The sequence below is a fragment of the Copadichromis virginalis genome, linkage group LG6 (genome assembly GCF_057382275.1).
Source record: "Copadichromis virginalis isolate Kocher_CV1m ecotype Utaka linkage group LG6, C_Virginalis_male_GT1.1, whole genome shotgun sequence".
NCBI lineage: Eukaryota > Metazoa > Chordata > Actinopteri > Cichliformes > Cichlidae > Copadichromis > Copadichromis virginalis.
Window position 1 is genome coordinate 14,673,882 of NC_140623.1, and position 25,186 is coordinate 14,699,067.

General features: G+C 41.3%; 1 protein-coding gene across 2 annotated transcripts in view; it reads right to left on the bottom strand.

The window, feature by feature from the left end:
- The window catches only part of LOC146707476 (protein sidekick-1-like), a 295,921-nt gene that overhangs the window by 168,902 nt on the left and 101,833 nt on the right, over positions 1-25,186 (bottom strand). For both annotated transcript variants that reach the window (XM_085458835.1, XM_085458834.1), the window contains 3 exons: positions 22,168-22,324; positions 19,585-19,691; positions 19,077-19,224 (listed from right to left, as the gene is read on the bottom strand). In XM_085458835.1, coding sequence (XP_085314961.1) covers positions 19,077-19,224; positions 19,585-19,691; positions 22,168-22,324 — 412 coding nt within the window. The remainder of the gene's footprint in view (positions 1-19,076; positions 19,225-19,584; positions 19,692-22,167; positions 22,325-25,186) is intronic.

The window sequence follows — 25,186 nt, forward strand, 5'->3', positions numbered from 1 at the left end:
CGTCATTTATCTGGCAGGAAACACGGCGCCTAAGCGGCTCAAACCCTCAAAGGTTTGGTTATACTTTACGAGAACGGATGACAACAGGGCAACTTGCAATACTTGCAAAGTAGATATTTCATTTAAGGGAGGAAACACGACGAATATGCAAAAGCATTTGCTCACAAAACACGTGATGACCTTAAATGAATGTCATGTTTTTAATTCCGCTCCGGACTCGTGAATCTCAACCCAGCAGCAGCAGCAGTAACGTTTGCACGTCCTCTCCCGTTAATGCGGCAGGTAAATAATCAACTAACAGTGCATATTATGTTAGCGCGATCTGCCTTATTACAAAACCTGCCATTACTGTGCATTTAGGTGACCATGATGAGAGAGACAGAGTCTGGCTCAGATGCTGGCAGTTCTCGCTGCAGTCTACCGGTAGCATCTCCTTTCAGGCCAGGATAGACGAATGTCACCGAGCAGTTACTAAGTTTGTGGTAAAAGGTTTGCACCCATTTACCACAGCAGATACCCCAATTTTCGGTAAGTGAATGTGTTTAATTGTAGGCAGGGACATTACTGGATATTCTCGTGTAATGTATAGTTTTTCATATTTATATCCTGTTCATATCCTGTACATAGCTTGTACTCACTACAGCCTGTACATACTTATAGTTATAGAATATTCACAACATACTTCATACCGTGTACATTATAACATACCATAATAGACCCATTTCTGTAATATACTCACATATCTATATTATTGCTAATATATATTGTAATATATCTATATCACTAAAGCACTTCTGGATGGATGCAAACTGCATTTCGTTGCCCTGTACCTGTGCATGTGCAATGACAATAAAGTTGAATTCTATTCTATTCTATTCTAATTGCTACAGAATAATTTATGTTATACTTTGTTATTGCGACAGAAGAATATTTATTTTATTATTTTACATTTACAATTTTTTTTCCCCGGGGACCCTGTGACATCCCATTGAAGAGCCGTAGGCTGGATCTCTTAAGATCTCACTGTTGGGTTTGTAAGGCCATGTTACTCCTAAATTTCTATCTTGTTCAAGGAGAAGATGTAAAACAAAGTTCTAAGCTATGCGACCTTAGTGTTCTCCTTTTTTAGAAATAAGAATTGATAAGAGAATCGATAACGAATCGAATCATTAAACAGAATCGAAAATGGAATCGGAATCGTGAAAATCTTATCAATACACATCCCTACTGGTGACCCAGTTCCACCGGCAGCGATACATACACGTATCGTAAAACACTGCCACCACCATGTTTGAGAGATAACGTGATATGCTTTAGATTATTAGCTGTTTCACTCTTTCTCCATAATTCTTTCTAATTATTATAGTGGTAAAGGCTAGTCTTGGTTTCATCTGTCAAGACATTTTCCAGAATTGCGCAGGCTCTTTTGGCTTTCCTGTTCTTGAGCGTAACCAGTGGTTCACACCTTATTGTAAAACCTTTGTAGTCATAAAGGCATCTCTTGATGGTAGATCTACGATTCCCTTTTAATGTTCTTGGCTGGATATTGTGAAATTGTTTGTCTTAACAGTGGACATAATTATGTAATCATCCACTTCAGCTGTCCTCTGCTTCCTCCTTTATAAAATGCACCATATCGTTGATCTGGCCACTCCAAAAGTTTTTGGTCTTCTCCTGATAGGTTTATTTTGTTTAATTCCTTTTCCTCCCTTACTTCCATTAACATCTCTTCAGACCTCATATTGACAGTTCCAACGAAAAGCTATCTAATGCAAAACTTTTACCTGCTTGATATGTCATGAAATAATGAGGGAACAGACCTCCGTGGCCCTGAAAAGCTTGTCAGTCAATTGACAAATTACTTTTGAGCCTCTGAAAAATGGGGACTGTGTATAAAAATAGCTTCAATTTGGTGGTAACACTTAATGCATTACTTTACCATACTACCAAGGCAGTTCCCTCATTTAAACCACACAGAGTATTTCCAGAAGTAAGAACATTTCTAAATTGCACTATTCCCTGCTGTGTGTGCTACATGTGAGAAAAGAACAACTTCAGACAATGTCCCGCCTCTATTCTCCTGCCATTGCCTGGAATACATGTAAAGTCAGTCAGCAAAAAAAACACCCAGCACGCCCCTGCGGGCGGTTTATCCTTCAAGCTCGGGTCCTCTACCAGAGGCCTGGGAGCTTGAGGGTCCTGCGCAGTATCTTAGCTGTTCCCAGGACTGCGCTCTTCTGGACAGAGATCTCCGATGTTGTTCCCGGGATCTGCTGGAGCCACTCGCCTAGCTTGGGAGTCACCGCACCTAGTGCTCCGATTACCACGGGGACCACCGTTACCTTCACCCTCCACATCCTCTCGAGCTCTTCTCTGAGCCCTTGGTATTTCTCCAGCTTCTCGTGTTCCTTCTTCCTGATATTGCTGTCATTCGGAACCGCTACATCGATCACTACGGCCGTCTTCTTCTGTTTGTCTACCACCACTATGTCCGGTTGGTTAGCCACCACCATTTTGTCCGTCTGTATCTGGAAGTCCCACAGGATCTTAGCTCGGTCATTCTCCACCACCCTTGGGGGCATCTCCCATTTTGACCTCGGGACTTCCAGGTTATACTCGGCACAGATGTTCCTGTACACTATGCCGGCCACTTGGTTATGGCGTTCCATGTATGCCTTGCCTGCTAGCATCTTGCACCCTGCTGTTATGTGCTGGATTGTCTCTGGGGCATCTTTACACAGCCTGCACCTGGGGTCTTGCCTGGTGTGATAGACCCCAGCCTCTATGGATCTTGTGCTCAGAGCTTGTTCTTGTGCTGCCATGATTAATGCCTTTGTGCTGTCTTTCAGTCCAGCTTTGTCCAGCCACTGGTAGGATTTCTGGATATCAGCCACCTCCTCTATCTGCCGGTGGTACATACCGTGCAGGGGCCTGTCCTTCCATGATGGTTCCTCGTCTCCCTCCTCTTTCTTGGGTTTCTGCTGCCTGAGGTATTCACTGAGCACTCGGTCAGTTGGGGCCATCTTCCCAATGTATTCTGAGATGTTCGTTGTCTCATCCTGGACTGTGGTGCTGACACTCACCAGTCCCCGGCCCCCTTCCTTCCACTTAGCGTACAGCCTCAGGGTGCTGGACTTGGGGTGAAACCCTCCATGCATGGTAAGGAGCTTTCTTGTCTTTATGTCAGTGGCTTCTATCTCCTCCTTTGGCCAGCCTATTACCCCAGCAGGGTACCTGATCACGGGCAGGGCGTACGTGTTGATGGCCCGGATCTTGTTCTTACCATTCAGCTGACTCCTCAGGACTTGCCTGACCCTCTGCAGGTACTTGGTGGTTGCAGCTTTTCTAGCGGCCTCTTCATGGTTCCCATTCGCCTGCGGGATCCCCAAGTACTTGTAACTGTCCTCTATGTCTGCAATGTTGCCTTCTGGTAGTTCAATCCCCTCAGTTCTGATAATGATCTCACTGAGGGGGTTCAGGCCTATGCAGAACAGCAGTGGGGACAGAGCATCTCCTTGGTAGATCCCGCACTTGATGGTGACTTGTGCTATGGGCTTGGAGTTGGCCTCTAGTGTTGTACGCCACATCCCCATTGAGTTCCCGATGAAGGCTCTTAGGGTCCCATTGATCTTGTACAATTCTAGGCATTCCAGTATCCAGCTGTGGGGCATTGAGTCATAGGCCTTCTTGTAATCAATCCAGGCAGTGCACAGGTTGGTCAGTCTGGTCTTGCAGTCTCAGCTGATTGTTCTGTCTACCAGTAGCTGGTGTTTTGCGCCTCTGGTATTCTTGCCAATTCCTTTCTGTGTCCCGCTCATGTATTGACCCATGTGCCTGTTCCTCTTAGCCGATATGATGCCTGACAGGAGCTTCCATGTAGTACTGAGGCAGGTTATTGGTCGGTAGTTGGAGGGGACCGGTCCCTTCTTGGGGTCCTTGGGGATCAGGACCGTCCGGCCTTCAGTTAGCCATTCCGGGTGTCTCTCGTTAACTAGCAGCTGGTTCATTTGTGCTGCCAGACGCTCGTGGAGTGCAGTCAGCTTCTTCGGCCAGTAGGCGTGAACCATGTCGGGCCCTGGTGCTGTCCAACTCTTCATACTGGAGACCCTTTCTTGGATATCTGCCACTGTGATGGTTACTGGACCCTGTTCAGGGAGGTCGCTGTGGTCTGCCCTCAGATCCTCTAGCCACTGAGCATTGCCGTTATGGGTTGCATCCTTCTCCCATATGCTCTTCCAGTATTGCTCCGTCTCCAGCCTTGGTGGATATATATATATATATATATATATATATATATATATATATATATATATATGTGTATATATATATATATATATATATATATATATATATATATATATATATATATATATATATATATATATATATATATATATATATATATATATAGGGCTGCTCGATTATGGCAAAAATGATAATCACGATTATTTTCACTGAAATTGAGATCTCGATTATTTGACGATATTTATTTAACCCTTTAAGACCTACTATAGAACCAAGTCCGCCAGAGCTTATATTATATTTTTACATGTTGTAGTGCCATTTGTGGGAGCATTTCAATTTGCTGTGCAACTGTTATAGCCCATATTTTAATAATATGTATGCATTAAGTCCATAGTAACTACATTAATTGCAAAAAAGTGCAATAAACTACAAAAAAAATTGAAAATCATTTTTGTTTTTTTTTTACATATATTTCTACTTGGAGAAATTTAAGAGGTTTATCCTTCAAAACTTTAAATACAAAAAAGTTCCAAAAAATAGTTTACAACAACAGGAAATTTATTTTGGGTGTCTTCATAGTTTTATTTTGGAGATACACCAATTTTTATATACTGCAGGAAAAACAAAAAAAAACAATCCTATGATGCAAATTTGCAAAGAAAACAGCATGTGCATCAAAATAAACTATTTCCAGCAGTGCAATTCGAGTTCTAAGCATCCCAGCAACTATTCAGAAAAGTCAAACATGACCAGTATAGGTTTTTAAGGCCTACAAGTAAAAAAAACTACAATTTCCGCGAAAATGACGTCACTTCCGGTTTTGGGCAGGAAATGGCGGACATGCGACAGTTCGCGCTGCTGTCTGTTTAACTGTGGGAAGTGTTACGAACAGCTGATCGGATCGGCAAAGCGTGTTTCTGGAATATTATGTTTTTGTTCCTGCAAGAGCTTTTTATGCAATTTTTGCAAAGCTTTATGTGGAAGGAAACCGTGACCGAGGACAAGCTGATGGCATCAGATGTAAGTACAACTCCTCCGGGTTATTGCGCTAGCTTACACGGTTCCGGTTCTACGGGGATTTAAAAATAGTTACACAAAACGGAGCATGCTGCTCTGACCGGCTTTAAAGGGTTAACAATGACTTTAAAAAATAATATAAAATAGTGTGCAACACCACTGAAGTTGTTTTTAACCTCTCTTTTCAACCAACAGCAGTCACTCTCCTCTCCAAATAACTTCTGCTTAGCTTTCCGAGCTTCCCTCGGGTCCTCTTAATCAGCGGTCTCCAACCTTTTTTGCGCCACGGACGGTTTATGCGCGACAATATTTTCACGGACCGGCCTTTAAGGTGTCGCGGATAAATGAGGGAGGGGCTAATAATCGGCTCAGTCATTTTTAATGATCGTTGAAAGCCCAGATCGTGATTAAAATTCGATTAATTGAGCAGCCATATATATATATGTGTGTGTGTGTGTGTGTGTGTGTGTGTGTGTGTGTGTGTGTTATAATAATAACCGTGTACACATAATGTGCTTAAAATAGATATTTTAGGTGACTCAAGAAGACTTCTGCTTATATCATCTACATGATACATGAGTGTCATTTGGTGACCTGAAGTTCTTAAGAAACGCCAGCACAGAAGCTTTGTTTTATGACTGAGTCACCGATCAGCTGCAGTTGATGATTCGAGAGAGAGCCTGGGTGCAATCTGCAAGAATAGCACAGCCACTTCATTTTTGGTATTCACATATCTTGACATGACAACTGAATCTGTTGGAATTCTTTATAGTAAATATTGAATTTTGTTCAAAAGCATTTTAACCACATTGAAATCATCTGAAATGACACAGCTGTCCTCAGGAGGAGTCCTGAGTACAAAACCAAACAAATTATGAGTCACAATGTTTTCTTTTTAATAAAGAAATATTTACATTTTTCTGTGTTGGCACTTATATATAATTATACATAGAAATATCTTACAATCTTATTTCTGTATATGCATATTCGCAGGATTTTATCCCAGGGGCATATCCATTAAAAAATCAGCGTCTACCATGCTTGTCTACTTGCAAATTTATACCTAGCCCTCATCAGTACAGCTCCACACAAAGTGATCTGTTACCTCTGCCTGTCTCTAAATCAAACCCCAATCTCCCTCAACACATTAAAAATCAGGCCTGAACTGACCTATAATCACATACAGGCTCAGACCTGCTGCTGAGGTATGAAGACGGAAGCTGAGGCCGCACAGTAGTCATGGTGCAAACAACGGCAAGAGGTAATAAAGAAATAATAAAAATAAATGGAAACACGGAGATGGAGCAGATTGCAGAGGCGGAAGCAGCCTTCATGTTTATGGATTATGTTCAGGCGTGTTTCCCTCTGCTCAGACCAACAACGTAACACTCGCATCTCTATGAAACCTTGCACACCTGGCACAGCAAGGACACCTTCATTAATTACTTAAACCTCCAGATATTACACAAGGATTTAATGATAAGTGACCCTGTGTTTTTCACTATACTAACAGAAGGGTGTTGCTAATAAAGTAGCTACTAGCAGTCATTTTAAAACAACCTCAGTTCTTCAGCGAGTCCACACAATGCTGGAAACAACTCTCTGAGATTCTGCTCCATTTTTATGCGACTGCGTCTCATAGTTTCTGCACTTTCACGCTGTTAATCTCCTGTTATACGTGTGTATCACAACCCAAAGATTTACCACTCATACCTGGTAACTGAAGAGAAGACCACTGAACTCATTGCATATTCATGAAACCAGGCTGAGATGACCTCTGTTATGACATTTATGCTAGAAGAAGTCATTCTGGAAAATGTAACTGCATAACCATTTGCTGTAAATGGTCAATTCATTGCTTCAGACATTGTTGGACGCGGTAGGCCCATTAGCTCTGCAGGTAAATAATCACTTGTAAGCCAAGCAAACATCTGGGGCTGAAAAATGATGCCAACAGAGAAGTGCCAAAAAGTTTCCTCTAACGGTCACTTGAAGTTGGCTCCAAAAGTTAGTTATTTCCCATAGAGCCCCACGTTACAAAGCATGTTTACAGCTCGATACAAAAAGGAGTTTTTGCTTCTATTGTTAGTCTTCCCATTTTTATAACTCATCTGGTAAGGTGTTAAATTAGGACCACAGCTGCTTTGATTAACAGGTGTGCTTCCATTTATGGATACACCTTGCCAGCCTTGCTAGTCCTAGCTGATGACTCGACCCTCTTGTTGAAATTGAGCACAAATTAAGCGGGCTGAGCTGGTTGGATTCTGGTTATATTCCTGTAAAACAGGAAGCTGAGCTCAGTGTAAATGTCAATTTCTGTTGATTTACAGAGTTAATTACTGTATTATTAGAAACATATTAAACGTAACTGCCAACTGACTATCTCATTTTGCAGCAACAAAATAAATGAAGTGAGATAACTTAAAAGTTTAACTTGGCAAAAAATGTTTTGATCGTTATTGGGATAACATATTGTGAGGTGTCTGGTGAGTCCCATCTCTTATGGCCCAGTCCACATGTTTTAAACAGTATATGTTTTAGGCATTGACTCTCTAAACAATCTAAAAATACCTTGTTACTGAAATATTACCAATCCAAAATGACCTCTGCTGGAATCTATAAAGAATAAAATCTACCCATGAATTCCCTTTAAAGATTTTTAGCCTCATAAGAGAAGGAGCTGATATTTTATCTGTGAAGTGGGATCAACAAACACCAATAGAAGCGGGAGGCAGAGTGAAACAGACTGAAAATGAGAAACAAAACAAAGACAGAATAACAGGGAAAAAATATATGTTGTACTGAAGAGAGTGGTAAAATACTGAAGTGGAAATGGAAGAGTTTACAGTAGAGAATTTTCATTTTGTTATTTGCCGCCACATTAGAGGACCAAAGGAGCAATTCAATTATGGAAGTGGAAGGATAGACGAAAGGGAAAAAGAAGAGAGCAGGAGGAAAAGGAGGAGAGAGCTAAATTGGAAAATATCAAGTTCAGGCAGGCATCAAAGAAAGAGGCCCTATTGTTTTATGTTCTGTCTTTTATCTTCTTCTCTAACATTAATCAGCGTAGAGATTTTCACATTTTCCTATCATGCAGTGGTTTATCTTTTAACCAATGTCATTAACTGCCATTAGTGACAGCACAACTATTAACTTTAACACAACCTCTTGTCTTTGTTTCCTTATGTACAGTTTATATTTCCTATTGTACCATTTCAGAAGTCAATGAACTGTAATGACTGCAATTACTCTTGACAAGCCTTATTTGAGCTGTCAATTAACAGAGCAGGGTTATTGTAATTCCTGAAAGAGGACAGCAGCATGGCTCCCAAAAGGAAAACAAGACCAAATGCCTTTTATCGACCTAATCATTTCTGGGAAGTTGCCTCACTAATACATAACATTATCACACATGAATCAAATGTAGGCAGAAATTACACAGCAAATGAAGACATACATGAAGCCCTCATGTCAGGCGAGGCAGACTGGTGAGCTTAGATACTATAACCATCTTTTTCTGTTGCTAAATTTGCTTTAAATGTCTGATTAGATTTTGTGTATATTTTGGATTCATTTGCACAGTGCAGAGATTATGCAGTGAATTCCCCTCAGTGTCTCTGCACACACACACACACACACACACACACACACACACACACACACACACACTAGTATTCTAGCATAATCAGATTTCTGGAACACGTGGGCTACTTCTGTGCACATGTGAACAGTATTTGGGGGCTCTCACCGTGACACGACCAACTCTGTCATCACGAGAGTTTTTAGGTTGAGCCAAATTGTGAATTCTGTGTGAGATGGTGCCCCACCCTGCAATCGTGTGAGTTCGTAATGTCGCCAGGATCAAGGTGTGAGTGGGTTTTGAATCGCCAGGAAAGGGATCTATAGGTGGCCTTTAAACCACCACCTCTGTTCAAAGGTTGTCATCCCATGTCCACAAAGACGACATCCTTTACTCCGTTCTTGAAGCATCTAGCGGTTCAAAATGTGAACAGTGGGATCCTCGAAAGAGTGTCCTTCCTCTTTTAAGCTACGCCTCATCCTGATGAGCTGGCACTACTATGCTGCACCATGTGTCTAGGAAGAATACTCCTGTGAGATTTCCTTACACATCAGAGAACCAACTTCACCCCTGATTTCCATCCTGTTAAATCTTTGCTTCATTACCACATACTTCAAATAGAACAAGGTTTTATCCAGGCAAAAGCATACATGTACCATGGCTTCCCCAGGTTCCCACATAGCAACAAACATCCACAGAGTATAAGTGAAAAGTAAAGCTCTAAGCTCTTTCAGAGGGATAGTACTTTTCCAGTGCATCAGGTATGTGGATGACACCTCAACATCAAAACCCAAGATGTAGAACATCTATTCACAGAAAAATCAACTTCATTGAGGATGACACCAGGATAACAGAAGAACAGGTATGCCTTGACTGTGCAGCTATCATTGAAGAGGACGGTATTCTATACACTGACACCAAAGCTCTTGTGACCCTAACAACTCACATGATGACAGGATGGATCAATGATCTCAGGACCACCTCCAAAGGGACAACACCACTGGGGTTTAAGTACCTGCAACTCTCCATCAGCAGTTAAAATAAAGTAACCTCTTGGATGAGAGGTCAACTCATTTAAGGCTACCATGGATGGATGACTGGATGACTGAATTACACGAACATTACACACTGCTCAAAAAAAAAATTAAGGAACATTTTTAAATCATAGTATAGCACGACATCAATAAAACCTCTGGGATATTGATGTGGTCAGTTAATTAACAGAGGGGGTTATTTTTCCTCCTCGTCTTTTCTGACTGCATTTGGTTGTGGTCAGTGTCACTACTGGTAGCACGAGGCGATACCTGGACTCTACAGAGGTTGCTCAGGTAGTCCAGCCCCTTTAGGATAGCACATCAATACATGCCATTGGCAGAATGTTTACTGTCTCTCCCAGCACAGGCTCAACAGCGTGGTAGAAGTTCAGGAGACAGGCAATTTCTCTAGGACAGCTGGACAGGGCTGTAGAACAGGGGTGTCAAACTCAGATACACAGTGGGCCAAAATTCAAAACTGGAACAAAGTCGCGGGCTAACGTTAATATTTATTGAAATATATTTATTGCTCCAGATATAAGAATGAATCTTTTCTTATGGACTCAAACACGTTTTGCTGAAAAGCTGAATATGGAACAAGCAAAGCTTAATACTAAACAATATATATATTAGCGGAAGCAAATGGATGGATGGATGGATGGATTGGATTTATATAGCGCTTTTCAAGGCACCCAAAGCGCTTTACAATGCCACCGGCGACCTTCCGGTTACAGATATGCTTCCTGAGCCACAGTCGCCCCCAACATATCCAGCATGATTTTTTCTCCATTGAGACACGATGTGTTCTCAGAGTGTTCCTTTTTTTTCTTTCTTTCTTTGAGCAGTGTATAAGGTTTCAGAAAGTCTAATAAACCCACTCTAAATTTGGGAGATGAATAAAGTTTCTCAGTGCTCCATATAAACATTAAAATAAGAAAGTACAAGAACTTGGATAAGACTCACAACTGTACTTGCTCTGTAAGAAAGTTTATGTAATAAAAAATTAAATGAAAGCTTTAACAAAGACTGACAAAAAGAGGATTGTAGAATACAGTATATGCGTAAATGCAGAAAAAATTTGGCACATGGCTCGTCGTAGTGCTGCCACATGTCTTTAAATCCTACATGTCTGGGATGTCTTTGTAATCCCAAAAGTAACTAAATCATATCATTGAGAAGAAAGTCACATACAGTATCTAAGCTTCTGGTGGCTCCAGAGATTAAGTTCCAGACACAATGGATTGAGTTGAGCTTAAACTCTTTACTCCATATTCATTTCCTGCAAGCTTTTTTTTTTATTCATGTCTTCTTCTTCTTCTTCTCCTCAGCCACTTTGATGCTTCCTTTTGCACGCCGTGAGAAATGCACTCATTAACAACTGCGGCGCTACTGTCGTGGATGGAAGACCTTTCAAATGGCCGGTTGCATTTTTCAACATGTGGTGGGATCTAAGGCTACGTGTCTTTTAAGTCTCCCTCCAAATGATGCTCTTTTCCTCTTGATCTTGCTGTTTGCCTCATCCATACACATGAATATGTGTGCACGCTCTCACACACAAACACACACAACATCTGCTTGCAAAGTTCAGACACCGAGAAAGTTCCTTCTGTTCAGACCTCTGCTGATTATGTGTGCGTACGTGTGTGCGTGCGTGCGACGGAGAGCGGTGAAATAATGAATCGTTCCTTCTGTTAGAGTAGTGTTTGACAAATTAAAATGAATGAATTTTCAGAAACGCACACACTCACACATACCCCACCACGGCGTATGGCAGCTTAGGCCAGGTATAAGGAGAAATAGTTCCCATAAGGCCCAGTTCTGACACTGATGGCTTGTGACATCACTGCTCTCCACACCGCTCAACTCCCCAGCAACAAGAAGCTGAAATATTCACTGTCCTTCCTGGCATGCTTCTGCATAGATCACTGCCTTTATTTGATCAATCCGGGCTTCATGTGTCCCTGATGGAAAAAGAAAGGCGAATTCTAATTCTCCTCGTCCAGCCCGTCCTCTTGAAGCTGCCGGCTATCAGAATCATTTCACGTCCATCTGCCACAGGCCACAGAGCTAATTAAAAACAGCAGCTCTCTCCTCTCGACCTGGGCAGCAGGTCACAGCTCAAATATATATCAGTGTCTGCGGCGCTGAGGTGGGAGCACTGTCCCCAAGTTGTTTTTTAACTGCTGCTGGACAGCTGAGAGAGAAAAAAAAGTCTGAAGTTTAGAGCCCGTTTAAAAATAGGAGGATGAGGGCAGGAAAAACATTTTGCAAGGAGAGGGAGAGGGGTGGGACATCAGAGAGATGGCAGAGCAGCATGGAGTGGAGATGGGGAGGACAGGGAGTGGGGGCTCCATTAGATTAGAGCAGAGTGTGTGGGAAGTGACAGCTTGTAAGTTCTTTGCTGGCCAGTATTTTGAGGCTAGGGAGTTTGGGAATGTTCATAGACAGGATGTGTGTGTGTGTGTGTGTGTGTGTGTGTGTGTGTGTGTGTGTGTGTGTGTGTGTGTGTGTGTGTGTGTGTGTGTGTGTGTTTGTTTGTGTGTGTTGGATATGCAGAGTGGGGTTAGGGGTAGGCACATGGACATAAATTGAGAGCAGGGGAGAGGTAGAGAGACAGTCAGTGAGATGGGGCTGGGGACTCTGGGAGTGATGCATATCGGATCAATAAACTTCATAAACGAAATCATCAACTCGGTCACCACGAAGACAGCCAACCGCCAGGCACCATCTGGCCCCGTCTCACCGGACCGCAGGATCAGCCAGCGTAACCTCACACACACACACCGTTACACACGTAGGGCTGTGCAAATATTCACTGCACTCACTCTGACACACATGAGCGCACACAGAGACGCTTGTGCCAGGTAGACGCAACTGAGATTGGTCTGAAGAGACAGATTTTCAGTGTGCGTGTGTGTGTGTGCGTGTGTGTGCGTGTGAGTGTGTGTGTGTGTTCGTGCACGCACCACAGCCGTTAAGCAGTTTATTCAGAAACAGAGGTTTATGAGTTCTGTATAACACTATATCCTGTAGCATGATAATGACCATAAAAGAGGCAAAGAGTGAGAGAAGGGCAGCCAACTGAGGGAACAAAGCAATATGAAGAATAATTTAGAGGCAGAAAAGTAGGAGGACAGACATGGAACAGGGAGGTGAGAGGGGGAAAGAGTGTCTTGTAGAGACAGGAGGGGAGCTGTGAAGAAAGGTGCAAATTAGTCTTTTCTATGAGGGTTCAAAGGAAGTGTTATGCATGAATCTTCATCTCAGTATGTGAATGTGGGCTGCAAGCAAATCAGAATATTTCAATTCACAATGCAGAGCTGAATGTTTTTATCCAGATTATATTAATACCTGATAATGGCGTGGAGAGATCCACTTTTCCTAGTCACATTATAGGCGACTCTGTTTTGGAAGAGCAGGAACACCAGAAACCCATGAAATGATTCGAATGAAAACGTTGCAATTTTATTTAAAATATTTCTGTTTACAAAATATTTCACCATGCTCAGACTTTGCAAAGGGGCAGAACTAGCTTTCATTGTCATTTTTTCGCAGGTCTTTCCTCCCCACTACTGTCAGACTCCACAACAAAGACTTTAACTGAACAAACACACACATCCACACATGTGCAATAACACTAAGTGCAATAATCTTTTCTGGCATCGTTGTATTTTTACTCAGTTGTATATAGCATTCGTATTCTATTTTTATCTTATTGTATATTTTTATTCTATTTTATTCTACTGTATATAGTATATTATTTTATTCTATTCTGTACAGCTGTGTACTGTATTTATTCTTATTGTATTCTAATTTTTGCGTCATAACTTTTGCACTGTCCACTTCCTGCTGTGACAAAACAAATTTCCCACGTGTGGGACTAATAAAGGTTATCTTATCTTATCTTATGTTGTTTCCATGGATACAGATACTGGTGCGAAAACCTTGAATTTGAGACTCTTCGCTCCCAAGGTTCACACCAATCAGATCTTCTCCGCCCAAACAAAGTGCCAACACAACTGCTCCCAAGGGTGTACCCACCTCTTAATAGGAATAAACAAATACATCTTATCAGTGAACAGGGAGAAGAGTCTCTATAATTTGTGTTTTTACTACTTGTACTGCATAGATATCACAGAGAACTGTGCTTTATAATGGTGAAAGATATCCGGTTCAAGTCCAGCAGGAGACAAACCCAACCACAGGGATTCACAAGCTGGTGTACTCCTAGTGCCAGACCCAGGCCAGGAAAAATGCGAGGGTTGAATCAGGAAGGGCATCTGGCCTAAAATCGGTGCCAAATCAAACATGTGGATCCATCCGTTGTGGTGACCTCTTGGGAAATAAGGGAGCGGCCTACTGTGCTTCTGTAAGGTTCAGAGGAGTGTGGATTTGTTGCTTTGTGGATATAGGTTTTTGCTAAAGATCTATTAAGCAACCAGGACAGAAATATAAGTGATAATTTATGTTCAGTGGTATCATTACATGGCTGTAATACGAGAGCGCTGGCCCGCCTATTCTAAGTTGACCGCTATGGTCTGTGCACTGGAGAGTTTTTCTATAACAGTTAAGATTACCTACTGCTAGAATAAAGTACCAGGAAAGTGTTCAGACTTTATTTCATTTTACGTGTTCAGCTGAAATCAGTCCACTTATGTCCATTATTCAAGGTTGAGCTAAATCATTCATCACTGAATATAAATGAGGTTATGATTTAATATGATGTTTCGCTCCCAGGGTGCCTCCCTCCTCATCCTGTGTGTGTCGAGGCGCACAAACGTAGCCCCGCTGTTCTGTCTCAGCCAGCACACAATTAACAATTAGCGTCATAGCAGGTGGACAGTGCTACATGAAACGAGCACAGCATTACATTGTACCAAATCCCTGACCCATTGCTGCTGCTGGCTCAAACAACTTTTCTAGCTAAAACCCTGCAATCATCACAAGAAACCACATGTTTTTCGCTCAATTTACAAAAAAACACAATCACAAAAACATGTCTAAGTGACACAATGAGTGTATTTTATCTAGATTATGTGTTTCTATTTTAGAGCTGCTACATGTGTAAATAAATGAAAACATGTTACTCTGTCTCACTTCCACGGCTTGTCTTTTGTCCTGTCTCCCTCCCCTCATCCCCAAACAGTCATGGCAGATGGCTGGCCCTCTCTAAGCTTGGTTGTTGCTAATTCTTTCCTGTTTAAAATGAGCTTTTCCTTCCCACTGTCTCCAAGTGTTTGCTTATACAGTGGTGCCTGATTGTATTAGTATAGAGCTTTTTACACTAATATATAAATATAGAGCAACTTGAGGTGACTGTTGTTGTGATTTGGCGCTACATTAATAACATTGAATTGAATTGAACTGATCATGATTTAAGAAAAACCTTTGTTTCATAGCCCTGTATCTGTTAAAACAGACTGCTGGCCAAAGTCAGGCAGCTAGCTAGCACCAGGAATGTCCTGGGCATTGGTTACAGTGTATTTTGGCTAGCTCAGCTGCCAATAAATGCTCTAAGCCTGTTATCATCTGTTAACTTAGCAAAAAGACTGATTGTCTCTCTTTTTTTATTTTACTATTCTGATCCACCGCTATACTAGAGGAGTCAAAAACTGCATCAGATGAAAAAAAAAGAAAAAAAAAGATGAATCTCTAGAGTTTCTACTGGTTTCTCTGTTTCTCATATCTAACTCTCTCGAGGACTGGAGAGACTGCTGTCAGCATCCAAGACAGATAACTGAGATAGAAACTATTCATACCAAATTATTAGAGGCAACACACCTCATTCCATCTTTATAAGATTGGAATATGGTCTAAATAAAATGCCTCCTACATTGAGTGCCAAGCTTTTGCCATTTGAAAAAGCACAGCGGCTTGTTATTAACAGAATGCCACTTACATTGTATTTCATATAAATGCCTTAATTTCTTATTACTTTAGTGAAGGCAGTCTGGAATTCAGTGCAAACTGTGTCTGCAATAAATAGCTGAGGAAACTCATGAATTTTATGGGTTTTCCTGGTAATAAAATGTCTTGACTGTGCATTTTAGGACAGAAAGTTTTATCAGTTTTTCCCCCCTCAACTTAATCAAGATAAATGGCAAAGAGTAATGGAGCCACTGGAGCTACTTCAGCGACATATACCATTTCCAATACTGGCCACTGTAATCTCTGTGTTGACTGCTCAGCTGAGTATACCTGCCAAACTTGGAACTGTATTTCAAACACTGCAGCCCATTTGGATATAATGGAACAGAAAAGTAATAAAAGACAAAACAAGGATAACCCCCCCCCCACACACACACACACACACACACACACACACACACACACACACACACACAAAATGCAATCACGAGTCATTACAATAATTACAAAGTGAATAAAAAATTGTTCCTGTGATCCAAGAAACTGGAAATATATTGTATCACCTGAAGCAGGTACGGTTAAAACCATGACAACCATATTTTCGGAATCAATTATCACCACATATATATATAAACCACCTGAAGCTTCTTCATTTTTGATATACTGTAAGTGCACCACAAATGTGCTGTATAAAGTGAAATACAATGTGCTATAAAAAGAGCTGTTTTAACATCATCTGTAACCATGTACCGTTTACACTGGTAAACAGTTTACATCATCATCATCATCATCCCCACTGTAGAGATCATTCTGGATGATGTGACCTCCAACTCTAACCATAGTCAGGTGTCCACACATTCCTTCTGGCTTTGACCATTTTGACATCTGCAGGCTCTGTATTGGCCTCAGGCTTGTGGATATGATAAAATCGGGCAGCCGATTGTTCACTGTCACATCACATTGTTTAAATGCTCTGCTAACCTACTGCTGCAACTGTTACATCAGTGCTTACTCTACGATCCAAGCACCCACCTCAGCTTCACCTTAGGCTTTTACTATTAATTATATATTTCCCTCTATTGGTGTACTGTAGGCTATGGAGCTTCCAGAATATATCCAGGCATTAATATAGTACTTAACCTTTGTGTCAGGAGCAGTTCTGACAAAAAGGTTGATACTTTAAAGCTTTTCATTGCTGTCAGGGTTGATTTACAGTAGATGGATATTAGAATCCAAATTTAAATGTATACTCCGCATATGCTAGCAGGCTTTTAAAGTCACCATGGAGTCACATGTCAGATCTTATAAACCAGCTCTTTTCAGGGTTAATGTGAGGATACATCCTCCACAGCAGGTCTGTGGGACTAGAATTGGACTCATTAATGTCCCAATGAGCACTTGAGATGTTACTAAAGGTCATGAAGCTGGTATGTAGAGAAAGAGGTGCCTGGGGTCGTTGTGTGCTTTTGTTTCAAAGTTAGTTCAGAAATTGATGAAAAACATAATAGTGGCAGTAGCAACATAAGGAGAAGTGATAAAAGCTCTGTCCAATTTTAAGATCAACACCTATACAGATATTTGGTGATTTAACAATCAAATATTCTGATATCTGATAACAGCCAATGTTGTTTTCTTTCAGACACACAAACCAAATAATCGAATTTGCCTTATATTTGATATCTACAGTTATTTATTTGCTTGTTATTAACTTATTTCCTCTCTGCCAGACTCTGCTTGTATCATCTTGTTGTTATGTTTGTGTGTTGTCAACAGGGAAGTTGCAGAGTACCCTCTGTTGGACAAATTATCCAGTATCAACACTCATAACATGAATGTTATGAGCTAATATCAGCTGAACATATCAGCCTGCTGATAAATTGGTCAGGCTCTAATAAAGCTGAGAAAATCTCTACCGCTGATTCCCTATTGCTAATTTTAAAGGTTAAATCCTCCTCGCACAGTAGCTAGTGTTTTTAAGATTGCAGATCGTTTTTCTTCACTGTTTACCGGCACGCCAATAAAACCTGCTTAAATGTGGTTGGTTGGTAGCGCTAAGATATAAGCAAACACAAAAGAAAAGTTTCAGGCACTAACAATCTTGTCCCCTGGCCACAGATGCTCCATATCTACTGCAGATGTATTTTTATTGAAATAATCACGGAATAATCTGTAACTATAACAAGGGCTCCTCTTTGTTTTTTTTATTTTCATGTACAGCAGCAGGGAGCACACTTCAGCAGGGATGCTTTGACTGAAAACACCTTCATGCAGATAGTGTCGTGTGCAGCAAAATAATTGCAGTCCACTATCATTAAGCCACTCTCAATAAAGCCCCATTAACTTAACAGGAGTACATTATCCTAGTTCGTCCAAATTAAAAGCAAATTCAAACTTGATGTGAACCAGAAACAAAAGCAAGCCCCCCCCCCCCCAAAAGTTAAAAAAAAAAAAAAAACCCTGTTTATATAACCTGAATCCACATAGCATTCTGAAAAGCTCTTTGGAGGTGGTGTCTGTCGTTAAAGGGGTGAAAAAGTTGCTGTCTGACCGTTTACGTGTACAGCAAGGCCACTGACAATTTCATTCAATAACACACTGGGGAGCAGTTAGTGGTCTTAATGGGGAGTTAGTTATCTCAGAGTGCAAGCAGAGACTAATAAAATCACTGAAGGTCTCCATCTCAACAGCTATTGTCACAGAGGAGCCGATTCAAAAAGGTGCATATCCCAAATTAATTTAAAATGCTGCCTGAATCTATATCACACCACTCTGCAAACCAAAAGCACACTACCATCCCTGTGCTTAGCTTATGAGCATTTTTTCAAAAGAGTGACACTTACAGGATATCTGCAGCAACTAAGAAATAATATGCAAATTGTCAGCATTTCAAAAAGAGCTGGAGAATAACATCAAACAAAAAGACTGTGAAGCACAGCTTACACAACACAGGGACCCTCATATCTCTGCTGTACAATTAATATAAAAGAATATCTCCCATGCACCTAAAATTACTTAATAACCTTGTAGATTTGATTCACTGAAAAGCCCGCTTTATCTTCTCTTGATAATGTCCTGTGTCTCTTCTTATGAAAAGGGTCAGTTATCTAAATAGCTTATTATTCATAGCAATTGACATGCGAGGATTAAAAGAACTTTTGTGCTTCTGCAGAACACTAATTAATACACCACTGTGGGATAAGAACTGTAAAATTAAAATTTTATCTCAGGCGGTATTTTGTTAGACACACTTTGTGCTCGAGACTGCAAAAGACACCATACAAACACAAGTGCGTGCTCAAGACACAAAGCAAAAGGGTAAAAGAAACACCTACATTCGGTTGTTGGGGATTATCTTGTGTCCATCTTTGTACCATGTGACCAATGGTTGAGGAAACGAAGCGAGGGGAGGAGGGTTGATGAGGGCTGCTCGGCCCTGAGTCACCGTCTTTCTCTGTTCTTCGGCCAAGAAGTTACCCAGAACTTGAGGAAAAGAGAGAAGGATGAAAAGTATGAAGATCAACACCAATGCATCACAATACATTTACTGCACAATCAGATATGCCGGTGTTGGTGTTGTCCCTACATCATCATAAAACTGTTGATGTAGAATCAGTATTGGAACTGACCAATCACGCTGTCTTCACAGTCAGTTAGCATTAGCCAAGATGCTATCTAATGCTTTTTTAAACCATCACTGTTTCAATATTTGTAAGATTGTAAGAATTGAGCAAAGCTGAAGCTTGTTAAGTTTTAATTGTGCACAAAACAACATCTTCAATTGTTTTACTCAGTTTACTTTAAACCAGCGTGTGTGTGTCCGTGTATGCTGTGTGTACTTACAGGCCACCTGCACCTCCGTTCTCCTGTGTATTACTGCTCCCATCCTGTTCCTCACCATACACTGATACAGTCCAGCATCAGTCCTCTTCAGGGACGGCATAGACAACCTAAAGATGGACACATGGAGAGGAAGACTATAAGGGTAGGTTTTTCTTCTCAAAGCTGTAAATAAAAATAAAACTGGGAGTGATGTCTGGAGACCAACAAGACAGAAGGGAACGAAGGTGGAGGTCTGGTTGTCCATATGCGTGCACTCTTGTGTAATTCCCTTTCATGTCCTTGATCTCAGAAAATGGATTGGGCCTAAGGTTGTAAAAGTTTCCAGATAACAGAAGGCAGAGAGAGCATATGCACAGTTTGTGTACATGTATGTGTGTCTGTTTGCATCTGTGTGCCGCGTATGAAAAGGTTTTTGATGTTTGCGAGGTCTTTTTTTTTCTGAGAAGGATTGTTAATGGGGTTTTAATGGACTGTGCTTCACTAATGGGAAGCTTGGCATAGGATCTAGGTTGGTACCATGCTGGACAAATACACACACACACACACACACACACACACACACACACACACACACACACACACACACACACATTCCGCACAAACCGGATAGACATAGCAAAACCGGACATCGCTTTGGGGCTCATTACGAATACCAGGACAGCCAAGTATTTAACTCCCAGGCTGTCAGTGCATGCTGCCAACATACACAAACCCGCAGACACAAATACACACATGTACATCAAAGACTCACAAACCCAACTCCATTTGAATCAGGAACGACACATTACACAGCAGCTCTGATCCTAAAACAGATTTTGATATTGGACACTTTCTACCACCAATCTATCTCCCTCTCTCTCTGGTCAGCTACATTTTCAACAGCCGTGTGCAGCGGAAACACCATGTGTTTTAAGTTCCAACAAGTTGTTAGATTTCTGTCATCTACCACTATATTTAGATACAGATATATATATAGACAATGCAGTAATTTCCTAGTCAGTTTCTCTGACAAGCTTAGCGTTAAATGTGATTGACTGATTCAAGAAATAAAAATCGATTTTGTTTTGTGTAATACTGTGATGAGAGACTGCACAAAAGAAGAAGGTAAATGTAGGACGGTAGTCATTTTACATTAAATCTGAAGTTCGTCAGACCAGAAATTATTAATATTTATGTGTTTTCAACAGGTTTATATTATTCTAAAACTATACAGCACGTAACTGAGACAAGTATTGGCTTGAGGGAAAAAACACATGCATTGTGAGAAATAAGTTTGTCAGCCAAGCATGTTATACAGTTTTGAAGACAATGCAGTAGCCTTGTCATAAGTGTCCCTGAAAACAAAGCAAACGCTGCTGCCTTCTTTTTTTTTGAGAGTCTAACTTGTCTTAGTGATGTTTTTATTCCAACTCACAATGTGCAAAAAGTGGCAGGCTACTGCCGTTGAACTGACAATGATAAAAGAAGCCGGAGCTGAAGCTTCCATTAATGTAAATCATTGTCACTTATTGTGCATCTGAATTCTCCACTGACCAGCGCTTTAAACTAAGATAAAGGATGAAGAAAAATAAAATATTCCAAAGAGGATTTTACTATGTGGAAGCCCAAAGCATGTTTCTGAGTTTATGTAAAACTAAGTGGATCTGTGAGACCCGTATTAACTGTAAACATGACCAAAAATCACAGCAAAGCACTGCTATCGAGCACTGCTTGGTCCCGCTCCTGTAGCAGCAGCATGCACAAAGCTGCAGGCCGTCCAATTTGCTGAAAATGGTTTATATATCAATGGCAGAAAGGTGCTATTGCTATATAGCACATCAGGATCTAGTGAGGTTCAATATCTCATCCCACACTATATGTCTTCATTTAACTGAGAATAAAATATGTAAATGAGCATATATAAAGTTGCAAAGGTAGAACACTAAAATCAGGCTTAGCAGATGGCCACATCCTGACACACACACACACACACGCACACACACTCATATTCACTGCAGCTTGCCAATTCAGCATAGCCTCACCAAACTAAAGTAGCCAGAACGCTGAGAGCAGTCCAGAGCCACACTGCACCTCCTGGCTCGAACAACGACTGCCTACAAAACTGCTGGCTCAACCTCTCCCTCCCTCAGTGTGTATGCATTCCCAAGATTCCCTCCATTTCTGAATGATGTGAAAAACAATTTTGTTTCACAGCTGCAGTTTTGCCGAGAGGAATTGCTTAGTTCTTACCAACCAACACACACAGGGACAGAGAGAGAGGGGGCACAGGAGGAGGAGGAGGAGAAGAAAAGGTACAGGGCAAAAAGCAAAGAAACAGCACAGACATATTGATTGGATCCCCTCCTCTTTACCCACACCATATACATATTTATGGTGCTAATGTAATTATTAATCTCACTTTGGCTCTGCTGTCCGAATGCTCTGACCTCTACACACACTCCATCTCTAACGGGAACAGCTCTTACTCTGCAGATGTTTGTATATGAAAGGAAGGGTACGAGAGAGACATATACACTTAAAGACAATGAGAAGATTCACGACAGAAAGTCTGACATAATAACTAGGCAGTGGGTGCTAACTGACCTGTACTGTGGCGTCCAGTCAGTGATGTTGCTGTTGTTGAGAGTCCAGCGGTACTGCAGAGGCCAGCTGCCTCCAGCCAGGCAGGTCAGCACCAGTCTGTTTCCCTCTAACACCACCTGCTGCCCTTGTCCACCCCCTCGTAGGTAGGGAGCCACTTCTGACGGACAGAGACACAGAAAGGAAAATGTGTTATTTGTGGTGTTTGAAATAGTCTGCTTTAGTCACTCTGAGACAACACTGCTGTATTCATACACCACAGAAATCACGGCCTTTGCACAATAAGTTGAAAACAAAAAAACAAGTCTTCTCTTATTTTATTGAGAAGAGTTTCAGACTGGAATCAGAAAATTCTGTAATAATGGTTTTAGGTGCCATTTTGCAAATGTCAAATCAGATATGAAAACTCATTTCAGGCTTAGAAGAAAACATCTGACATCAAAGCAATAGGAAAAAAACTGCTACTCCATCTACAGCTGCTTTATTTATATTTATATTTTTCCTGCGAGACTGTCTAGAGAGCCCTCACCCTATTAGTGACGCCTGTCAAAGCTTTTTTATACAGACACACATACCAGTTTTTTTCCACAAAACTGTACTTCAGCATTTCAGAAAACCTACCAATTTTAAATAAACAACTAATATCTCAGATCAAACTGCATAATAAGTTGTAACACTGATTTTAAGACAGACCAAGAGAAAATGTGTCCCAACAGATGCTTAGCACAGGTAGGACATGTGATGCCTGTCCATACACTTAGACCTTTTGTTTCCTGTGTAAGCTCAAACGGCTGAACTGAGCGCATGGCGGCATGCATGAGTGCTCCAACACATCCTATTTCGCAGCATTGATGTGCATCAACGGTCCAGAAAAGCAGCAATTCTATCACATTTACTCCCTGGAAAGGCACCACGTAACTTGACTACTTCTTCTGAATGCAAACAACATCTGCTGTTTGTTACTTAAAGCATATCAAATTCCAGCATAGACTGCACAAAGACAAAGGTCAGGCTTCACAGACGCTTTTAACCCTTATGCTAAAAATTAGATTGAGCATCCTGTTCGTCAGATGCAGTGTAATGTGGAATTGATCAGACTAAAAGGTACAGATGTTGCGATGATTAAATTGTTCCCTCAAGCTTGTCTGATTCTGTCAGGAGTCTTTTGACCAATGAGCATGCCTGCAGTATAAACATGCTTTCACTGTAATGGTAATCCTGGGTTCTTCACCTCCACATTTAGCTTTTTCCATCCTGACAGAGAGCATTTTCCCTTTCACCACATGTATTGTGCTCCTGAACAGCCAAGTTTCCAAGCACAGATACTGTACAATAGCGCATTGTACAGACACTCACAGTGCCCAAGCTGAATCTTATGATAAGCCTGTTGAAATCACTTGGCCTGGCTTGCAAGGTGCAGCTGCTGAATGGCTCAGCTGCTGTCCAAGCAATGCCATCCACTCTTTAACTTTCTACTCAGGTGTGAGGACCTGGCTCACTGTCACACAGCATAGGGGCATCAAGGCTAAATAGGCTGTCCAAAGCCACTTGCTGCTGGACTGCATGTGCCGAGGCCTGGATCCACTCAACAAAAATTAGCATCTGGGTTTGGACTGAACAGGAGATTCACACATGCATACACACGCATCCGTTTGAGTGGAAGCCTATCTTCTAGCGACAGTAAATATGGACAGGTTCATAACTCTTAACGCTCCCCCTTTCCCCTCCTGCCGTCCACTAGATCTTCTGTCCTCCCTGTCGTTTCAGCTTCCTCAGTTCTGTATCACTTCCACCCCTCTCACTTCATCTCCACTGTCTGCATTTCCTCCCTTATTCCCTCTGGATGTCTCAGGGCCACTTTTCCCCCTCCTCTTCTCTTCCACTTTCCACTGTTTTACCCTCTCCCTCTCTCTTTTAGATTGATAGCTGCCTGCTCTGTGCACAAAAGGGAAGTGTTCCTGCTAGGACAGATTTATATGGGAGTCTGTGTGTGTGTGTGTGTGTGTGTGTGTGTGTGTGTGTGTGTGTGTGTGTGTGTGTGTGTGTGTGTGTGTGAGAGAGAGAGAGAGAGAGAGAGTGCGAGCGCATGTGGGCATAAGGATTTATTTGGAATATTCTGTTTCTACAGACGATGGCTGCCAATGCAGACTCCAATGTCATACTGCTGACCAGCACTATAATTCACAGCTGCATGCCTCAGAGAGTGAGGGAGAGACAGAGAGGGAGAGGAAGACAGAGAAAGAATACAAGTTTGCTTCTACTGCTACCTTGGGAGTGAGAACTTTTTGGGAAGGTGAGGACATTTTGGCCAGTCCTCACATCCCTTTAAAAGGGCTGTTTGAAAAAAACAAAAGAACAAAAAAAACAACAACCTAAAAATGTTTCTATTGACATTTTAAACACAGTGTTCCAGCTATGTTTAGTGTTGTGGTTGTCATTTACTTTAGGCAGACATAGACATCGTTGTTTTACCCGGATACAAATGCTACATAAATAAAATTGGGCTTTGGCCTCCTTCCAAGGGAAAATCACCTGAATTGTATCATTATATCAGATTTTTGTTAGAGGAGGGTTTCATTTGTCAATCATAATATACATTTTTGGATAACACATGCACAGAACGAACAGAACAGAGCTTCTGTTAAGTAAGGGAACACAGACATACAGCATTAACAAGGGCAGACAAATCATGCTTTGTGCATAGTTACCTAAAAACACACACAAACACACACACACACTCAACCCTCGTCAAAAAAGTCTGTTTCGAATATATAGTCCAGTACTATATATGAAAAATGTGTGTAGCTACCATGATATTAACCTCTGCTTCATGGAACCACGCATGATGAGTAAATATGAATGAGAACTCGAGGGGCACTGCATGTACACTGGCCAGTAACTTGTCAAAGCAGACCATGCCTTCTCTGTCTTTTTGGTTTAGAGAGGGACAATAATTTGTCAAATTACCATCACGATAATTTGAGCGAGTATGACAGTTGACAAGTAGCCTTGTCATAAGTGT